Raw genomic sequence first — 22,729 nt, forward strand, 5'->3', positions numbered from 1 at the left:
TACACTACCATTTCTCTACCACGCAAACATAGGGGTTACACTCGTCTGGTGTGAGACGTTCCCTGAGGGGGTCCACCGGGGGCCGAACCACACAATAACCCTGGGTTCGGTGTGGGGTGGCGGAGGGGTGAAGTGGACTGCGGTAGTCGTCGTGAAGTTGTGTACCACTGCGGCTGCCGCGGGGACGTCGTCTCTAGGTCCCCGGTTAACATACAGCATACCGCATTGTGGGAACGTGCAGACACTCTCATTCGAGGTGACAGACCGATGAAAATCAAACACCTCGCTGCTCAACCGTACGTTTCTGTTGGTAGTGCTGACATACTCGCCCACCAGTTGGGGTACTCAAAAGTATGCTCCCGCTGGGTTCCTCGCCTTTCGACTTCCATTTGACCCAGTGAAGGGTGCACTCCCCAAGAAACAGCACGTGGATGACTGCGAGGTTATTGATGCTGGAAGACGTTGGCTTCGATGTAGACCAGTGTAGTGGTACCATGCGGTCATACATGCCCTCTCAGTAAAATGGCATAATGCCGTCGCATTGAGTGGAGAGAATGTGGAAAAATGCGTTTTTTTTTTCAGCAAAAGGGTGGGGAATTATATGGTGTATTGGAAACGTGAATAAAACCAACTTACTTTCAGAAAAAAATTTGTTGCATTTCTTATTGAACGTCCCTAATATTACGCGTGTTTCTCTAAAACGCATACACAGTACATGGTCTAACGCTTATTCTAGGCCACAAATACGACGAAAGTGTCTTGATGTTCTTGAAAGTGTTGTTTTGATTGCCGAGAGGATCGCAGAAGTACCGCTTCACCTTTCCTACAGCCAAAACGACCGTCATCTAACATATCTCAAATTTTCTTTTCCAAACAGAGCGTGGAAAGCGCTCTTCACTATTGTTCTCTGCTGTTGCCAGTTGCAATTTATCCTGTATTTCGTGATGTGAAGAGCTGCTGGGAGTGAGGACTGGGCTGTTGTCCGCAGCTGCTCGGACGGCTACCTGAAGGTGTACCTGCGCGGCCAAGAGGCGACCGACTCTTACGACAAGTTCGACCACGAGCTGTGTGGCAGCGACACCGTCAAGCCCAAGGTGGTCGTCTCCGACGGGCCGCGGCTCGTCATGGTCTTCAGCAGCGGCGAACAGCAGGGCCGCGGCTTCAAGGCCAAGTATACCTTCGAGACGGGTGAGTACGCCGGCAGCGCAATACTTTGTGATACATCTACATGATTACTCTGCAATTCACATTTAACTGCTTGGCAGAGGGTTCATCGAACCACAATCATACTATCTCTCTACCATTCCAACCCGAACAGCGCTCCGGAAAAACGAACACCTAAACCGTTCTGTTCGATCTCTGATTTCTCTTATTTTATTTTGATGATCATTCCTACCTATGTAGGTTGGGCTCAACAAAATATTTTCGCATTCGCAAGAGAAAGTTGGTGACTGAAATTTCGTAAATAGATCTCGCCGCAACGAAAAACGTCTTTGCTTTAATGACTTCCATCCCAACTCGCCTATCATATCTGCCACACTCTCTCCCCTATTACGTGATAATACAAAACTAACTGCCCTTTTTTGCACCATTTCGATGTCCTCCGTCAATCCCACCTGGTAAGGATCCCACACCGCGCAGCAATATTCTAACAGAGGACGAACGAGTGTAGTGTAAGCTGTCTCTTTAGTGGACTTGTTGCATCTTCTAAGTGTCCTGCCAATGAAACGAAATCTTTGGCTCGCCTTCCCCACAATATTATCTATGTGGTCTTTCCAACTGAAGCTGTTCGTAATTTTAACACCCAGGTACTTAGTTGAATTGACAGTCTTGAGAATTGTACTATTTATCGAGTAATCGAATTCCAACGGATTTCTTTTGGAACTCATATGGATCACCTCATACTTTTCGTTATTTAGCGTCAACTGCCACCTGCCACACCATACAGCAATCTTTTCTAAATCGCTTTGCAACTGATACTGGTCTTCGGATGACCTTACTAGACGGTAAATTACAGCATCATCTGCGAACAACCTAAGAGAACTGCTCAGATTGTCACCCAGGTCATTTATATAGATCAGGAACAGCAGAGGTCCCAGGACGCTTCCCTGGGGAACACCTGATATCACTTCAGTTCTACTCGATGATTTTCCGTCTATTACTACGAACTGCGACCTTCCTGACAGGAAATGACGAATCCAGTCGCACAACTGAGACGACACCCCATAGGCCCGCAGCTTGATTAGAAGTCGCTTGTGAGGAACGGTGTCAAAAGCTTTCCGGAAATCTAGAAATACGGAATCAACTTGAGAGCCCCTGTCGATATCGGCCATTACTTCGTGCGAATAAAGAGCTAGCTGCGTTGCACAAGAACGATGTTTTCTGAAACCATGCTGATTACGTATCAATAGATCGTTCTCTTCGAGGTGATTCATAATGTTTGAATACAGTATATGATCCAAAACCCTACTGCGAACCGACGTCAATGTTATAGGTCTGTAGTTCGATGGATTACTCCTATTACCCTTCTTAAACATTCTCTACTTCACTCCGCAGCGAAGTCTGTGCTATTTCGTAACTTCAGGCAGGAGTTATTGCACAGGATGGTGTGCACTGTATCCACCAACTTCACATGATAACAGTCATGGTGGATGCAAGTAGTAATTTAATACAATTATGAAATACAAGGACATAAATTGGCAGTTGCTACAGTACTGAACACCTATGAAAAGGTATGAAAAAAACTTTTTGGGTTACCGGTCCATCGAAGAACAAAATTCGTTGTATTTGTTTATTAGTTTCAGGAATATAGAAGTGCCAAATCGGATGATTCTTTTTGATACACCCTGTATAGCTTCACGTGATAGTGCCATTTCAGTCTGAATAATATCATCCAGCACGCTCAAGTTACCTGTACGATCTATTGCATGTTAAGTTATTGTGAGAGGTCGAGTAATACAGGGTGAAATGTATTTAAGCCGACAAACTCTGGGAGGTAGTAGGGGACATCAAAACAAATATTTTTCCCTAATGTCATTTTTTCCTATGAGGAGTATTTAAACCAGTGGAGGCCGTATTACGCTCTTCAGTTATTAGAGGCCGTATTACGATCTTTAGTTGTAGGCAACTGCTGTCCATCAGTGTAGTAGTGCATTGTCTCTGTTTACTAATGGAGCGATACACATGGAGTGAGTACACTGATATAGTTGGTGCGTCCTACGTAGCGCACCACAACGGACGAGCTGCACAGCGGGTTTATCAACAACAATATCCTAATCGCCGTATCCCGCATCATACGACCTTTGCTACTGTGTACCAACGTCTGCCTGAGACCGGATCATTTAGCAGATTACCTGGACAGAGACGTCGTCGCACTTTAAGAACGCTGCAATTTGAGGAAGCTGTCTTGCAGCATTTGAAGCGGGATCCTTCAATCAGCACTCGTGCAACTGCACGTAACACGGGGACGAATCAGACGAATGGAAGAACAGTCCTTCGAGGGCAATTTTTATGTCCGTTTCACTTACAGCGTGTCGACAACCTGGAACCAGTTGATTATCCACCCAGAGCACAGTTTTCGCAGTGGTACCTGGAACAGTGTGAAATGCATCCTACATTTCCAGCCTCTGTGTTGTTTACCGATGAGTCAACGTTCTCGCGTGATGGACCCTTCAACATGCACAATTCGCATGTTTGGAGTAAGGATAACCCACATGCCACAGTTACGAGCGATCATCAAGTGCGATTCTTCGTTAATGTGTGGGTCGGTGTTGTTGGGGACTGTTTAATTGGGACGTATCTGCTACCTAGCCCATTAAATGGCAGGCATTATTACAATTTTCTCGCCAGAGCATTGCCAGAATTGCTGGAAGATGTCCCGCTCCCTACAAGAGAATACATGTGGTTCCAACATGACGGGGCGCCGGCACATTTCAGTCGTCGTTCCGTCGATTCCTGGACCGACGATTCCCAGAAACGTGGATTGGCATAGGTGGTCCTGTACCGTGGCCTGCTCGATCCCCAGATATGTCCCCTCTGGACTTTTTTGTGTGGGGAGAGATGCGCAACCTTGTTTACGCAACTCCTGTTGCATCAGAAGAGGGTCTGGTTGCCCGGATAATTGAAATTGCGTTGGGTTAATATGTTGTCTCTTGGTCATAAAAAAATGGAAAAGTATTTGTTGGTTTAATTAATTTGCCGCCAGAGATATCTTCCTCTACCAGTTTAAATACTCCTCATAGGAAAAAATGACATTAGGGAAAATATTTGTTTTGATGTCCCCTACAACCTCCCAGAGTTTGTCAGTTTAAATACTTTTCACCCTGTATAGGTAACAGAGTTTTTGAGGACGTTCTGCTAAGGTGAGTCCGAGCAGCTCTGAACTTGGCGTTAGCGGTCGCTCTCCTTGAACGAGAGCCGCCGTAAGCTGAGACGCGGGTGAGCTGCCGCGCTTCCCTTCCCGTGGGCGTCGCCACGTCGGAACCCATACCGAGCTCCCAGCCAAACTGGGTTAATGCTGTCTCTCCAGGATAAACAGATAGTCCGTGCTAAGCACACACGCCACGTCCAAGTTATTAAACTCGCACCAGCGGCTACTGCGGCTCTGTGTAATTAATACGACCAGCTACCAGCTGAAACATGGACTCAGAACAAACAAATTTCGTAAACCTTCCGTCCAATTGGCCAGCGACAGAACAAATAATTTAATTCAATCGCTGAGGGGTGATTCAAACGTGTGAGCAAAAAGTTTAAATCCAGTTAAAGTGACTACATCAGGACTGGCGCTGTGCAAGTGCCGACGTAAGCGGTCTTTCTCTGTAGACGTTCGCGCCGACGTCACAGCGAAACAAAATTTACTTTCATCCCCGAACGAGACAATATTTACTTTCATCCTCGTGTGTCCCCCCTGATGACTCAAACGTGATCAAGTGCTGGAAAGTTATCAGATGCTGGGAAGTTAGTAACAACTGACTTCCTCGCTGCCATCCTTCCTCGACACACCAATCAATTTTATATAGGCCGTCGTCGCACACTCATCTATTCACTAATGACCCGTGAGTTTAGCAGCATGTAATGTTCGCGTAGAAAATTCAAATGGCTCTGAGCACTAAGGGACTTAACTTCTGAGGTCATCAATCCCTGCCGGCCGATGTAGCCGAGCGGTTCTATGCGCTACAGTCTGGAACCGCGCGACCGTTATGGTCGAAGGTTCGAATCCTGCCTCGGGCATGGATGTGTGTGATGTCCTTAGGTTAGTTAGGTTTAAGTAGTTCTAACTTCTAGTGGACTGATGACCTCAGAAGTTAAGTCCCATAGTGCTCAGAGCCATTTCAACCATTTTTCATCAGTCCCTAGAACTACTTAAACCTAACTAACCTAAGGACATCACACACATCCATGCCCGAGGCAAGATTCGAACATGCGACCATAAAGGTCACGCGGTTCCAGACTGTAGCGCCTAGAACCGCTCGGCCACCCCGGCCGGCTGCGTAGAAGAGAAACAAATTTTAATCAGGCATAAGAAGCAGCTGACTTCGTATGTGGATGTAGCACAAAGATCCATATGAAAGCTATGAATAAATTGTAGAACAGAGGAGAGAATATGAATTACCACGTTCACTGGAATTCACGGATTTTGAGAAAGCTTCTTACTCGTCTTTCGTGGTGCCTAACTGGCTATCATCCGTCTTCACACCTTCTGTTATTTTCAGGATGCATTTCCGTAAACCTTACTGATCGTGCATGATACGGATATCTTCACTTGTGCGAAATTCATTAAAGATGCGTGGTACGTAAAGGCCTTATACGAGCATCTGATGAAGGCGAGACATGGACAGTTTGAAGCTCCGAAAATTCGCAGATATGGTTACATTATTTCTTTCCTGAAATCGTGGTCTTTACCAACCTTCGTCCTACCACTAATACTTCCAAGTTGGTGCTTCTCCACACCAGGACCCTACCGCCACCAAACTCGTCTCTTTCTACTGCGTTCCGTGGGTTTAGGCAACCACTTTTCCTGTAGATGAACATATGTCGTGAATCAGTCTACATACTGAATCAGGACTCGTCTGGGAAGAATAAAATATTCCATTTATTCATGACGTCGCTGACTCTCCACTGAGAGAGCTGGACATACATTTCCTGAGGACTGGCATACTTACGAGCTACAATGAGACACCATCACCGTTACTTGTAAAAAAAGGTGTAAGCTCTGTAGATGATTTTAATGCACATATTACGATATTTAGTCGTGAACTTAGGGCCAAAGATCGATCCTGTTATATAGGGCCGGCATTGTACTGTCCTATAACAAATTTTTTCCCTATTACCAAAGACGCTTTGTGGCACATTCAACACAGCTAAGTCTCCAGTATGTGCTGATCCGTTTCAAGGCGTCCAAGGATTCTGCCACAGAAAACTGGTTCCAAATACTCCCTTTTAATGTTATACAGAAAATCAAGAGACCACTCTTTACTTACAAAGGAAGTGCAAACACGGCTGAGACCACGTGCGCCTCTTGCACTGCTTTAGATTATCTTCCAACCATGTGCCTAATCACAGCACGGGCTACTCATTCTCTGTACAAGTAGCGCACCTCCATTTTTGTTGGGATATCCTGAAGATTACTTGAAGTAATTGGTCACTTTTCTCTTCCTTCCATTTTCCTCCTGAATCAAAGGAGAGTATTATCTCAAAGAAAAAAGCATCTGAATATATACAAGGCCGTTTAAGTAAAGTGTCACATATTGCTGCAGAAGGTACGCTTGGTAAAAGAAGAAGAAAATTTGTGATAATGATATGTCCGGAAACCAATACCTGTTGAGATTTGGGCGAGTCCGTCTTCTCATTCCAATCTGTTTGTTACCTAGAAGTAGACACTCCAGGTAATTCTGCATGTCGTTACCATGCATCCTCACTCCTTCAACCCATCTTCGCAGTGAACAACGCACTCATTCAAATACACCTGGGTTCATTCGGATTGCGTCGCACATATTGGTCACACGCTTCTGTATCTTTTGCACGTATTCGATGGGTTGGGCATACACCAATGTCTTCAAATGTTCCAATAGCCAGAAATAAAACGTATTAAGGTGGGACGAACGGGAAGGACGCGCTACTGGACCTCGTCGACCAATACCTCGCCCACGAACGTTGCAGTGGAGCACGATCCGTAGAAAATGAGATGGTGCCCCGTCGTGCATAAACCACAATCGTTGTCTTTTTGGATAGGTAACCTCATTCAATAGCGCTGCTAGTTTATCGTGCAGAAACCAGTGCCAAACATCACCTGTTAATCTATTTGGTAAAATGTATGGCGCTATGAGTCAGTGACCAACAATTCCTGTTAGTTCATTGGTACTTAAGCGGTCCTAATGCCTCAGCTCCATGACAGCTCAAGGAGTTCCATTTGCCTACCAGTGCATTTTGTGGCAATTCACATGCCGTATTTTGAGAATTCTGCTACATCTGTAAGTACTACCCATTATTCGTCACAAGCATAACGGCCAATATCTAAATGGGTATTGGTTTCCGGGTATTTAATTATAGGAGCTTTTATCTGGTGTTCACCGATTCTTCCCCCTGTAGGAATGTGTGACACTTTTCTCAAACACCCCATGTATTGGCTGAGCGCGAATTAAACTGGAAAACGTTTGGTGCTTGGGCACGGATGTTTTTTGAGTTTTCTGATATAAGGGACCTGTGGTCTCCGGAGGCTTGTTACGCAGTAATTTTATTTCGTTTGGTTTCTTACCCCCATTTATCTTTATATCTGCATTGTACTGAAAATAGCTGCACAGCAGTGCACGTGTAGACACTATGCGCTGTGTGTTCTGTTTAGAAACAATTTGTTGCATTCACTCATGTCACTTGGCTGTTGATAACAGTAATGCCTGATTTACTCTTTGCCTTCAAGCTTTGCTGCTCGTTCTTCACTGAAGAGCCAAAGAAACTGGGACACCTGCCTCATACCGTGTAGGGTCCCCGCAAGCCCGCATAAACGCCGTAACACGATGTGGCATGGACTCGATTAATGTCTGAAGTAGTGCTGGAGGGAATTAGCGCCATCAATCCTGCAGGGCTGCCCATAAATCCGCAAGAGTACGAGGGGGTGGAGATCTCTTCTTAACTACGCGTTGCAAGGCATTCCAGATACGCTCAATAATGTTCATGTCTGGGGAGTCTGGTGGCCAGCGGAAGTGTTTAAACTGAGAGGAGTGTTCCTGGAGCACTATGGGACTTAACATCTGAGGTCACCAGTCCCCTAGAACTTAGAACTGTTTAAATCGAACTAACACACATCCATTCCCGAGGCAGAATTCGAACCTGCGACCGTAGCAGCAGCGCGGTTGTGGACTAGAGCACCTAGAATCGCTCGACCACAGCTGCCGGCGTGTTGACAGGCCCACGCGAGTCACAAAGCTTTGTGTCGTGCAGTCATCAACAGTACACAAGTGGGCCTTCGGCTCTGAAAGCCCATATCGATGATGTTTCGTTGAATGGTTCGCACGCTGACACTTCATGATGGCCCAACATTGAAATCTGCAGCAATTTGCGGAAGGGTTGCGCTTCTGTCACATTGAACGGTTCTCTTCAGTCGTCGTTGGTCTCGTTCTTGCAGGATGTTTTGCCGGCCGCTGAGATGTCGGAGATTTAATGTTTTACCGGGTTCCTGATATTCACGGTACTCTCGTGAAAGAGTCGAACGGGAAAATCTCCACTTCATTGCTACCTCGGAGATAATGTGTCCCATCGGTCGTGCGCCGACTGTAACGCCACGTTCAAACTCACTTAAATCTTAATAACCTGCCACTGTAGCAGCAGTAATCGATCGAACAAATGAGCCAGACACTTGTTGTCTCACATAGTCGTATTCTGTCTGTTTACATATCTCTGTAAATACGCATGCCTATACTAGTTTCTTTGGCACTTCAGTGTATCTCATTGTGTTTTTCCGACAGTGTCAGTTGTACGTTACCATTGATATAGAACAGGGTAGATAAGATGTTGATGAAGAGTTGGCCGAAATTCACTTCATGTATGAGTTCAGAGAATGGAATGGAATAGAGACAGACCGACGCAATGCTGAGCTGTTCCCACAGCGACGGCAATCACATCGTAATGAACCGTTTTTTCACGTTGTACAATTTGATGATTGCGTATTACAGGATTGTTAGCTGTTGTCAAGGTATTTTCATGGAAACAAAGGTAATTCTCTAATAAAGAGAATGAATCATGACACCATTTCTATTCTGTAACCAGCCACCGGAGATCGCGGTTTATCCACTACTTCTGGTCAACCTCCGAAATAATGCCGATGGAACTCTGGTGCTTCATATATATTAAAGAACGAAATTTACATGCAACATATTTAAATTTGAGCCATTCGGAAATCCAGACACAGTGATGTTTCTTCATTGTTGTGAAGATATTTTCAGAGGAGCAAACGCAACTGGGGTGACAAACCGAATTAATAACACGAAGGGCTACTGAAAAGTAATGTCGAATTTTTCATATGAAAACTCTTAAAAAAATAAAACAAACGTTATTAAAATTCTACATCTTTATTCTTCATGTCTACATGTTCGCAGCCCACTGCCGCTAGAAGTCTCCGAGTTGTAGCGTGCAACATGGCGTTGTAAAACATAACCACATCGGTGCGTGAGAAACAGCGTGCAATATTGGATTTTCGAATTCGCAGAGTTTGTCCACACACACACACATGGAGCACACTCTGCTTCAGCATGACAGTGACAGACGACACACAAGTCATGAATCATGGTCCGTAGTCCCGATTTGAAATGAAATGAAATGCCGCGTGGCTAGGCCTCCCGTCGGGTAGACCCTTCGCCTGTTGCAAGTCATTCGAGTTGACGCCACTTCGGCGACTTGCGTGTCGATGGGGATGAAATGATGATGATAGTAAGGACAACATAACACACAGTCCCTGAGCGGAGAAAATCTCCGACCCAGCCGGGAATCGAACCCGGGCCGTTGGTATGACATTCCGTCGCGCTGACCCCTCAGCTGCCAAGGGCGGACGGTCCCGACCTGACCCCATCCAATTCTCCAAAACTTAACGACACATTCGAGGACTTCACTTTGATAAAGATGAAATGATGCAAGCAGAATTGAGGTTACAGCTCCGTCAACAAAGTCAAACATTCTACAGTGACGGTATTCACAAACTGGTCTAGCGTTGGCAAAAATGTGTTCGACACCAGGGTGACTATGTTGAGAAATAAATATGAAAAATAAAGACATAAAATATTAATAACGTTTCTCTCATTTAAAAACCCTTAAGTTTCTTCGCATAAAAAAATCGTAGGCATTACTTTTCAGCACACCCTCGTAATTTCATTGTTACTCCACAATGAGCCACTGGAGACTACCGGTCCTGACTACAAAAAACTCAGGAAATACCGCTGAACAACCTCCGAAAATGTGTCAATGGAGTTGGAATTCACCCAAATAACAACAAGACAGATGGAAAAAAAGTAAGTAAACTGTTGATTATTTCAAAAGTAATCACCATAACTGTTAATACGTTTATCCGGCTGTGAGACTGTCAGTGCCTTCATGGAAAAATGTTTTCGGTTGCCTACGGAACCATGATGGTACCCAAGCGTGCATCTCTTCGTCCGAAGCAAATCAACAGCAACGATCGTCTTTCTTCAGGCTCCAAAAATATGGATATAGCTTGAGAAGAGATGGGGACTGCAGGCAGTATGTCTAAGAGGTTCAGAAAGAAATTTCCGCAGCCTAGTTGTAATAACCTCGACAACATGTAGGCGGATATTATAATGCAATAAAATTATCGCATCCGTCAATATTCCCAGGCGTTTGGACTTTAAGGCGAGCTTCAGTTTTTGCATCGTCTACGTATCGCTGTGCGTTGATTGTGGCGGTGTACTCCAGAAAGTCAATGAGCAGCAGCCCTTGTAGTCAAAGAGAGCTGCAGAAGTTTCGCTTGGAAGCCCTCACGCAGCCTCCATACGGTCCAGATCTCCCCCCATGCGATTTCCACAGTTTTAGAGCCATGAAAAGAAACAATCGTGGCCGTCAATTTGCTTCGGACGAAGTTATGCCTGGCTGGGTAAAAACATGGTTCCGAAGGCAACCGCAAATAAAGGGCAAAGAAAAAACGTCGCACTTGAAGGTGAGCATGCGATTCCTCATTCAAATTCAAGACAAAATCACCTGGCTGCAGTTTGAAAAGATATGTACGAAAACGAGGAGCTGGAAACGCTGACGCATCGTGCGGCGCATCGGAATGTTAAGAGGGACGTGTATCACAGCGCAATACTGTACCAGCCGTCGTAGCTCTCTAAGTAGACTGCTGGAACATAAAACCAGCATCCACCATGGAGCTGTAGTTCGAATCCTCGCCAAGTTCCTTTTTTACACGTCCGTTCCCTAGTTCTCCTCGTTTATAAGGAGGAGATCATCTTGTAGTATGAATAGCCTATCACATGACAGTGTGCATGCATGTGTCTGCTAACCGCGCACTGCACAACCGTAACTCGTCCTACAAAGTTCATGTAGGGCGTCACACAAACGAGGAATACGTCGATATGCCTTTGGTTCTGGTTGCATCTGATAACCAAGCTGCTGCTCCTCGTGCATATGCTGCACAATACTTTCAAAGGCGATATCCTGATAAGAACGCTTTTTGTCGCCTGGAGCATCGCCTTCAGAAAACTGGTAACCTTCGTCCACAAGTAACAGACAAAGGTTGTTCAAGGACTAGACGTATTCTGCAAACAGAGGACGTGATTCTTGAAATCGTTCACCAGCCACCTTGCCAACGTACCCGTGATATTGCAAGACAATTCCAGGTATCTCAAAGGGTGGCTGTTGAAATGTTGCATGATGAAGATATGCGCCACATTATTTATTACACATTAATTCAACAATAGTGGCCCGAATACCGCATTCGATGACTGCGGTTTTGTGAATGGCCCTTAAACCAAATGGAAGATAACGAATATTTTGTATATAACGTGATACGGCAACAGTCTGGATGATTGACTGATCTGGCCTTGTAACTTCAACCAAAACGGCCTTGCTGTGCTGGTACTGCGAACGGCTGAAAGCAAGGGGAAACCACGGCCGTAATTTTTTCCCGAGTGCATGCAGCTTTACTGTATGTAGCATGGAGAGCTGCATCAAACCAGTCTCAGGACTGAAGACCACAACAACAACAACGGAATGACAAATCTAGCTTTACTTGTGAAGGTATTTTCAACCTCCACAACAGCCGTTATTGGTCGAAACCCCTGTGAACATAGCTTTCAGACACGCTTTAGTATAAACCTGTGGGTTATAATCGTGGGATTAGCACTTTTGGGCCCTAACCTATTGCGGAACAAGCTGAATGCGCCCCTGGGTCGTACGTTTCTTTGCAATATTTTGCCTGGCGCATTACAAAACGTTCCGTTTGGCGTTCGGCGACAGCCATGGTTTCAGCAGGTTGCTGCACCGACTTTGGAATGAATGTACTTACCTATTTAAATGTGGCGTTTCCAGGGAAATGGATTGGTCGTGGAGGTCCGGTATTCCGCCCTCCACGTTCCCTGGACCTTAGTACACTAGACATTTTTATTTGTGGTGCCATTTAAAGAAACAAGTTTATAGTGTTCCACTCATGGGTGTACACGACTTAATAGCTCCCGTGCTTGCTGCTTCGGCAGTAACAGATTCATGTGAGTTGAAAGAGTTTAACAAAGTATGATCCAACATGCGTCGAAGTGTTTGCAAATGCAAGGTGATCGCTTTGAACGTTTCTCTAAAGTGAATGTTGTTGCTCGTATATGTACGTATCGGCTCTGTGAAAGTCTGCCTGGACGTCAAAACGAAGAGAAAGGAATTATCGTTCCAAGCACAGTGTGCCACCTAGTGTAGCCTATCTGCTGTGTTTTTTGTACCTTACTGGATACAGACCAAGTTACTGTATCCACTATTATTTTCTATTGGCTGTAGTTGTATCATGGACGTAACAGAGTGGTCGTTTTCGTCTGTAAGAAGATCACGTTCTGTCTTAATGTTAGAGTAAAGGTAACATTAACAGAAAGAAATACACAAGATAACGCATTATGGAGGTGTAAGTTGGATACAGTTTGGTTTCTTAACTTATATATATATATATATATATATATATATATATATATATATGTGTGTGTGTGTGTGTGTGTGTGTGTGTGTGTGTATGTGTGTGTTTATGTGTCGCGAACGCTACTCGAACACCAACGATACTGCGTATCCGTTCTCACCGAATTGCCTCGTCTCACTGAGCTAGTGGGACAACTTTGGCACAGCGTAAAGTGTTCGTGTTACCTGTTCTTGGCCACGCTACAAGCAGTTATTCCGTCGCCAGAGCCTAGTTTTTTAAATCGAATTTCTATTTTAACTTACTGGTGGAACTATGTTTTGCTAGATACACTTTTGTCTTGCATTTGGATGAGGAATCACATGCCAACCCCCAAGTGTGGCATTTTCTTCTTCATCCTGTAGACATCCGTGTGAAGGCACTGTCGGTCTTGTCTCATAGTTGGATAAATGTACTATCAGCACTTTCGAAATAATAAACATTTTAGCAACTTTTCCCATCTACTCCGTTTTCATGTGACTATAAACACGTTTCATAATTGATGTTACGGGCTCCTAAGAGTTGTAGAGCGAACATAGTAGATAAGGTTTTGATAAGGAATCCAAATACGGCAATGCACCATTTGGATACAAAAGTTATAAGATCGGATGGCATTCAAATCTTTAGCTTCACATTACATACTGTTTTCGTCCCACTAGAAAAATGTCTCCGAGAAACAGGTACGTTCACGAGTAGGAGCGTTGACTGTGATGCTCCACAAACGCGTACCTCGGCTAACGGACAGGATGTATGAAAGAACGCACTGCAGATTCAGCTTTTACAGTAAAGTCAGCAGGGTCGCCACGCGGGGCAGCTACTATAGAGCACACAGGTCAGAACTCACTGTCTCCACTGAGTGTGTACCGTGAAGCTGGACTGAACGAGATCCGATCTTCAAACTCATTTTCCATCCTAACGGTGCATTTCCAGACATGGTTTCTTTATCAAAACTCCATTTACTAAGCCCTTCTACAGCACCTAACAACATGTAACAGGAACTGTAAAACACCCTATATATAAAATAATCAGGATGTCCCTGCAAGCCGGCAGATGTGACCGGGCGGTTCTAGGCGCTTCAGCCTTGAACCGCGCGACCGCTCCGGTCGCAGGTTCGAATCCTGCATTTTTCCTGGTATCTCGGCTGATATTCGCACTTTCGTTTTTTCATTAAGTATCTGCAGCCAGCGCATACAAATACTGCTCAAGACGGCTTTCATGCGTCGCACAGTGTCGATGGAAAGCGTCGGTTTGCTTCCCATTAAAACACGTACTCCTCTATCGACACCGCGCTCACTGCTGTTCTCGCTATTGCTTCTCAATCACTGCTGGAGTACTGGCTGTTCCTCGTGTTTTACTCTCCCTGTTAATACATACTAACAGAAAGAATATCGCACTAGGCTAATTTGGGGCCGCTCTATCGGATGTGCACGCTAAAATTCCACTTTAAATATAATTTTGTTTGTAACGGGTAACAAACAGACGCTTTGCTTGAAAGTATTTGTTTGGGCTGACTGGAGTTACACATTGCAAAAGCGAAAGTGCAGTTATTAGCTGAAATACCAGAAAAAAATAAAACGTAGCGTAAGAGTAATAAAAAAAAGGTAAATGGTCAACATGTCACCATATTTTTCACTGAGTATTTGTAGTGCATTTTTAAACTGACTGACACGTTGTACATAACAGCGGGAGATAGCAGTTGTATATGGAACGTGCAAACAACTAATTGACATGTGGACGCTAGTGACCATTACAAATATAAAATAACTAGAAGTGAACACATATCGTCGTCGCCTTGTCTTCTCGCTGCTCTGTTGCACATGCATTGTAGAGTACAAGGTTCGATTCCCGGCAGGGGACTGAGTGTTGTGTGTCATACATCATCACCTTCATCATCATTGACCCGCAAGTCACCGAATTGGCGTCAACTAAAAAGGACTTGCAATACGGCGGCCGAACTCCCCCGCGTGGGGCCTCCCGGCCAACAATGCCATGCTATCATTTCCATTTTGCAGAGTACAAGATTCCGGGGACGGCGGCGCCCGACGGCAGCTGTCGCTTCACGTACCGCAGTTCAAGCAGGAAGAAGGGCGACTTCAACTCGCCGCGCTACCCCTCCAACTACCCCAACGACATCAACTGCACGTACGACTTCGAGGCGACGCCCAACGAGCAGGTGACGATCGTCTTCGACCACTTCAAGGTGCGGGCCGAGCGCATCAACGGCTCCGTCGCAGCATACGGGTGAGTGCCGACGTTCGCTCCAGTCGTCTCCACCAATTCTTCCTCTTCCTGGGCCTCTCCCTATCCTGCATGCACTTCCCGTACTGTCGATTACTCAGAAACTTTTCTTTTATTCCGTAGGGCATCCCTGTGTTCTGTCTTGGCCTGAATTGGTGTGGGACTGTGCTATTAATTGACTTCCTACACGATTGTTTAAAGAGAATGCGTACGAGTAGCTCACACCTATCGGGTCGTACGACAAGCGGAAATTTTATTTTTATGCCACTGGACTTCCTACGAATGTAATAAACCGTAAAAGTACACACAACTGAGGACCGTTTTCGCAACACTCGCTGTACGCATTTTTAATATTTTTTTTCTTTTTTTCTTAACGCGTACTGCTCAGCTTCCTCTAGAAGTCTATACAGACGGCTATAGCAAGACTTGTTTTATTCCACCCATACACAACAGAAAATACAGCCCGTTTTTTTCCCAAAAGTCGGTCATGTGTATGTAGGAGTCTTTTCAAAATTTGCTTTATGCTACCTACAAGGGGAGGCCACGATGTTTGGAGCAAAGACATACTTCAAACTTTGTACAACTTTAGTGGGCCATCAAAAGAAGATAATGTGCAGGTAGTAAAGTGCACTAGTCTGGCAAGATTAGTTTTACGCCTCTATGAAGTGGCTTGTGTATCTGTGCGTTAGTGTTTGTGATGGTAAAGTGATTAGCGTTCGACCTTCGGAAGACGAAAGTGTATGAAGCGATGGTTCCATTCTCGCTCAAACGTAAGTACTAATCTATTCTTTTCATGACTGGCCAAATTATTTAATCCATATGATCGAAGTTGATGTAATGATTTTCATGAAGTTTTCCATATTTGTGTGACAAATACCCTACTGGAGCGTGTGATGTCGAGAGCACATCCGACAAGTAATTGTAATATTACTCTTGTGGTCTGGTAGATTGTGACTTACTACACACATCATAAAAAGTTTTTCACCACCCCGGTTCCCAGAACTCCTGAAGATAGATGTTGCTGTGGATATTGTATCACAGAAACAGTCCCTTTGACTGTTCAGAGATGTCACTAAACCCGCCCAAAGAGATAAACAACAATGCATGAGCAGCGCCTGTTAGACGGAGGAGGTCCGACAGCCGATCAGTTCCAGTCATTCCACCAGGAAGGAGGTACACGGCTCGTGTTGTACTTCAACAATGCCTGGACAGTGAATACCGCGGTTCGATCGCGTCCGCATTGTTATTTTGTGCTAGGAAGGGCTCTCAACAAGGGAAGTGTCCAGGTGTCTCGGAGTGGAGGAGATACAGAGAGACAGGAAATGTCGATGACATGCCTCGCTCAGGCCGCCCATGGGCTACTACTGCAGTGGATGACCGCTATCTATGGATTATGGCTCGGAGGAACCCTGACAGCGACGCCACCACGTTGAATAATGCTTTTCGTGCAGCCACAAGACGTCGTTTTACGACTCAAACTGTGCGCAATTGGTTGTATAATGCGCAATTTCACTCCCGACGTCCATGGCGAGGTCCATCTTTGCAACCACGACACCATGCAGCGCCCAACAACACGCCGCGTGGACCGCTCAGGTTTGGCATCACGTTCTCTTCACCGATGACTGTCGCATATGCCTTCAACGAGACAATTGTCGAAGACGTGTTTTGAGGCAACCTGGTCAGACTGAAAGCATTAGACACACTGTCCAGCGAGTGCAGCAAGGTGGAGGTTCCCTGCTGTTTTGGGGTGGCATTATGTGGGGCCGACGTACGCCGCTGGTGGTCAACCGATAGTGCAATCATATAGGCAGCATATTGGCGAGGCATTCGTCTTCATGGATGACAATTCGCGCTCCTATCGTGCACATCTTGTGAATGATTTCTTTCAGGATAACGACATCGCTCGACTAGAGTGGCCACCATGTTCTCCGGACATTAACCCTATCGAACACGTCTCGGATAGATTCAAAAGGTATGTTTGACGATGTGATCCACCAACCACTCTGAGGGATCTACGCCGAATCGCCGTCGAGGAGCGGGACAATCTGGACCAACAGTGCCTTGATGAACTTGTGGATAGTATGCCACGACGAATACAGGCATGCATCAATGCAAGAGGACGTGCTACTGGGTATTGTACCGGTACGTACAGAAATGTGGACTACCATCTCTCAAGGTCTCGCTGTATGGTGCTACAACATGCAATGTGTGGTTTTCATGAGCAATAATATGGGCGGAAATGATGTTTATGTTGATCTCTATTTCAATTTTCTGTGCAGGTTCCGGAACTCTTGGAACCGAGATGATGCAAAACTTTTTTTGATGTGTGTATATTACTGATAGTGAATAATGTCACTCGCATCATTACTTATCGAGGTTTGACTCGGGCTTTCCAAGTTTGTCCTTCGTCCTTGAAAATTTGATTACAAATAGTAAACAGTCATAACATACGAAATTTATTACAACTTCATGAAAATGTACGTGTTTTTCTTTTTTTTTTTTATATCACCTCTCAAATGTCATATAAATCAAATAATGTGACCAGTGATGAAAAAAATATAGGTCAAAAGTAAGTGTCAGCGGGATTCGGAATGTTGCCTCGTCCACGACCTTCTTGTAAAGCGCGAACGTTAACCATTTGACCATAAAGACTTTTTACTACCACAGCCTTCGCACAGATACATCAGTTACATAATGGACTGCGAAAATTCTCTTGCTATTTTCACGGAAATGCAAGAGTAGTGCACCTTCCTACTTGCACGTTATGTTGTTTTAATGACCAACTGAAGGTATACAGAATTTGAAGTAATTCCTTGATCCCACGTCGTGGCCTCCACGTGTTAATTCGTTAAAGACGTTAGAAATATTGCTGGATTTTCTCATAATTTGTTTAACGTGTGACAAAGGTCAGAACAAATATTTTTCTGACTATGTTACGGCACTCCTGGCGTAATTGGTTTGGTTAGTGGTAGATGGCAGGGCGAATCACTGTGCGCGCCTACTAAGCTGACAATCGGTGTGGTGGCTGAAGGTATCTCCCAACAGCCACCGCGCCAGGTGTCTGTTTAGTTTGCACGAGCAGTATTAAACTACGTTTGGTGATGACAGCTGTTACGCGAATTGATTGCCTGTTTCCGCCACCTCATGGCAGTTAAGTGTAAAAGACTACACTTGCGATAGATAATGAATATGGAAGGTGATGCTGAATGCACTATTTCTGTGAGTGAAACACGTGGTGGGTGTAAAAGAAGAGAAAAGAAGCAATCAAACGTCTCCAAAGCAAATCACTCGATATTCAAAGCAACAAGCTGAATAGGGCGAGGCAAGCAATAGTGGAAAGAAAGGCTGCCAGGCAGGCAAACTCTCTTACGCTGACTGACCTTATTTCAGTAATCTATTATATTCTTCAGGAGATAGGAACAAGCAAGATGCACTCCTTCTGTCATAACATGGACGGATATATTTGCATCAGCCAGAAGTTTTGTACATCCCACTGAAGCTAAGGATTCTAAATCAGTGTCTATAGGGTTTAAGATAAAACTTTAAGATGGATCCCAAGTAACATTTTGTGCTGTTACATTTCAAAAAACAGCAGGTGTATCGCGAGATCACTTAGATTTCATAGGGCGGCATTATCAAGAACTTGGGACTGCACTACAGGAACGAAGAGATGACATAAGAGCCTCTCAAGCATATATAGTTATGACCCAACAAGTTAAATAGCACATTTGGAAGTGTAAGTACAGAAAGTGTCATTATACCAGAGGAAAAATTAGTAGGTTACATTTGTCCCCAACATTAAAATTAAATACAATATGGAATTTTTTTTTCAAGGAACAAGGACAAGCAGGCAGTAGAAGCTGTTGTGTGTCAACCTTTAAGACCGTGTTTAAAAGATTTTCATTCTCGGCTTTGGTAACCCTCGTAGGGACACCTGTTCAACATGCAAGGAACTCGAACTGAAAAATCGAAGAATACCGAGAAATGAGCTTCCGTAAAGCCCATGCAAAGAAGTTCCACAACATAATGAACAAATACTTTGAAGACATTGTAAAAGTTATCTTTGACATGAATCAAAATGAACCTCTGCAACACCCCTCTATTGTAGGAGTCTTTTACAACCGACAGACATGGTTCTATGACCTAGCCCTGGTGACTGAACCAAAACAAAGTACCAATGACATTTTTCAATACATTTGAGATGAAACAGAAGCTGGAAGAGATAAAAATGAAATCGTATCTATACTACAACATTTTCTCCTACGTTATTTGGATGAGAGGATTAATATTGATAAGAGAGGATTGAAACTTGGGATTTTTTCAGATTCAAGAGTTCTATAATGCTCTACATGCTGGTACGTTTTATGCAATGCATTGCAGTGTCCTCTGAACTTACCCGCTATTCTCGTATTCGTGGACCTAGTTTCATGCCACCGATTCGTGTATTCGATAGAGCTGAGAAGGAATGTCGGGAAAAAGAAGATATCATATCACCTTGTGAATACAGGAATATTCTAGCGAAGATTGGAAAGGTGCTGGTGTGGGGAGAATAGAGAAGGCTGGTTTTCCTACGAGTTCAAACGGACTGCTAATGAAATAGTGAAGTCTACGATGCCTTTCTAAATGAGGAATGTTGGAATAATAACTTACAGACAAATCAATGGTAAAATTCAATGTGCTGTTAAAACGACGTATTTCTCTGGATCAAATTTAAGTTGCGGTGTTTTGAAGAAAGACATTTCTTCGTTCAAACGTGCAGCCATTATTTCCAAAATGAACCATAGAAGTGGAAAAAAAGAAGAATGTAATGAAGTTAAAGCGTTTCCTTTCCATTCCCAAGGATGCAGCAAGTTTCTACAATGACATACTCTCTACAAGAAGTGAGGAACATGAAATCATGACAGCTCATGAAGTATTTATGCGGATGAAGAGATCTGTGGAGTTGCGTAGAAGAGAAAAAAGAAATATAATTTTAAAACTTTGATGTAAACAACAAGCATTTAATATTGAGGTGTCACTGATACAGTTTGAACATACAGCGAATTTCGTATAAGAAAACTGTTTTTCTACTCCCAATAGTTATGAACTATCAAAAATTTTACGTATTGCAAAAACTACCTAAAAAGGTATTCAGAACTGTACGAAATTTGTTAACTGTAGAAAATTTTTCCCTCTAAAGTTTTTTGTTAATTAAATAAATATGTCTCCTATTCTTTTTTGTATAAAGCGAGCTTTGCGAAAATTGTTCTAATTACATATCTACAACTTCTTTTTAAAGAGGAAAAAAATCATCTGCAGCTGCCTGAGGTTGTCTGTGGGCAACATAGCTCTACACAGAAATACTTCGTCATTGAAAAACTGTTACGAAATTCAGGAATATTTGTAGATTATCAGCGTTTGGTACAATGCCTATAAGTTAAACTACAATATAAATAAATGTAATGCTATAGATAATAGACGAGAAATCTCCATAGTGTATGACATCGCAATCTGTCATCTATCACAACAATCAGTTACAATCGTGAAGTATGTAGAAATACCTGAGTTGGTTGGGTTGTTTTGGGGAAGAAACCAAACAGGATTAGGAAAGGACGGGGAAGGAAGGCGGCCGTGCCCTTTCAAAGAAACCATCCCGGCATTTGCCTGGAGTGATTTAGGGATATCACGGAAAACCTAAATCAGAATGGCTGGACGCGGGATTGAATCGTCGTCATCCCGAATGCGAGTCCAGTGTGCTAACCACTGCGTCACCTCGCTCGGTCGAAATATCTGTGCGGGGTGATTGAAGGTGGAATTCCTAAATAAATCTAGTGGTGGAGAAGGAGATGTCGGACAGATATTTATCAGAAAAAACCTAAGGAAATGGATTTCATCCGTCAAGGAGGACAAAGAGCATCTGTGAGCTTTGTCAAGACCTTTTTATAGTGGTGGAGAAGGAGATGTCGGACAGATATTTATCAGAAAAAACCTAAGGAAATGGATTTCATCCGTCAAGGAGGACAAGTAGGAAACTCGCCTTTGACCAGTTTTTGGTACAGAAAAAACCTAAGGAAATGGATTTCATCCGTCAAGGAGGACAAAGAGCATCTGTGAGCTTTGTCAAGACCTTTTTATAGTGGTGGAGAAGGAGATGTCGGACAGATATTTATCAGAAAAAACCTAAGGAAATGGATTTCATCTGTCAAGGAGGACAAGTAGGAAACTCGCCTTTGACCAGTTTTTGGTACTGGTTATCTGTCTGTGACGTCTGCGAAGTTGAAGAAGCGGAGAAAATGCAAAGAGCATCTGTGAGCTTTGTCAAGACTTTTTTAGTCAGATATCGTGTGTCCTGTAAGAAGCGGAGAAAATTCAAAGAGCATCTGTGAGCTTTGTCAAGGCTTTTTTAGTCAGATATCGTGTGTCCTGTAACTATTCAACAAAACTCCATGATCACGAGTGTAATATTTGAAAAACTCGTGCATATACAGAGCGATACCGACAGAATTTGTTCTTGCCTATCATTCACAAATGGAAGAGAAAGGACAAAAAATAGTTCCGGTATAAGCCTGCTATGTTCCTAGGCCACACATCGTACATTGGCTTGCGAATAAAGGCGTGAAAGTATAAATACCAAAGCGTTGATGAAGAAAACTGCTGAAGTAAAAATATGAATATCAATAACGATATTAAACATTAACCATACAAATTTACTTCCTTTCACAAAATTTAATACTACGGAAGACACTAGCAAGGTATTAACCGTACACTGTCAGTAGGAAACAACACTTCACTCTCGGGCGTAGCTTGTAAAAAACAGTAGAAATCCCAAATCACAATGGTTGGGTCATGTGAGTATGTCTGATTCATTCCTCCTTCATGGGCAGTTTTTCTAGTTGAAATTCAAGTAGAATCGTTATATTCTGAATAAAATGTAGCTAACGTAGTAAAACTTGTATTTAAACTTTTAAATATGAAAGCTCTGATAAGTTTCATTCTTTTTAGTTCGAAGCCCAGGGCAAGGTTTTATCAGTTACGGCAGACTTGTGAAACCTGAGGAAATTGTGGCATACAGCGAAGACAGACTAGTGATCTTCAGTGTCAATAAAAGGCAACGCTTGAAACACGAAAGTGAAAAACAAGAGAGACCAGTTAATTTAAGAAGCGTGTAAGGCAAGGCTGCAGCTTAGTGGCATTTTCAACAGATTCTGCTGCTGGCTTTCTCGAAGACTGTGACTGACAAGTTTCAATAAATTTTGATCATTCCAACTTTTTCTCAGTACTTTCGGACCAGGTGCTTCCCAGAAAGACTGGTTATGCTAAATGGAGATCTCACCAAGAACGTCATTTGAACTACTGGCAACGCCA

At 43.8% G+C, this 22,729-nt stretch overlaps 1 protein-coding gene across 1 annotated transcript in view; it reads left to right on the forward strand.

Annotated features, from left to right (window-relative positions):
• Window positions 1-22,729, forward strand: part of LOC126456044 (tolloid-like protein 1) — a 1,300,043-nt gene that overhangs the window by 1,186,780 nt on the left and 90,534 nt on the right. Inside the window, exons 10-11 of the mRNA XM_050091798.1 lie at window positions 989-1,188; window positions 15,160-15,388. Coding sequence (XP_049947755.1) covers window positions 989-1,188; window positions 15,160-15,388 — 429 coding nt within the window. The remainder of the gene's footprint in view (window positions 1-988; window positions 1,189-15,159; window positions 15,389-22,729) is intronic.

The sequence above is a fragment of the Schistocerca serialis genome, chromosome 2 (genome assembly GCF_023864345.2).
Source record: "Schistocerca serialis cubense isolate TAMUIC-IGC-003099 chromosome 2, iqSchSeri2.2, whole genome shotgun sequence".
Lineage (NCBI taxonomy): Eukaryota > Metazoa > Arthropoda > Insecta > Orthoptera > Acrididae > Schistocerca > Schistocerca serialis.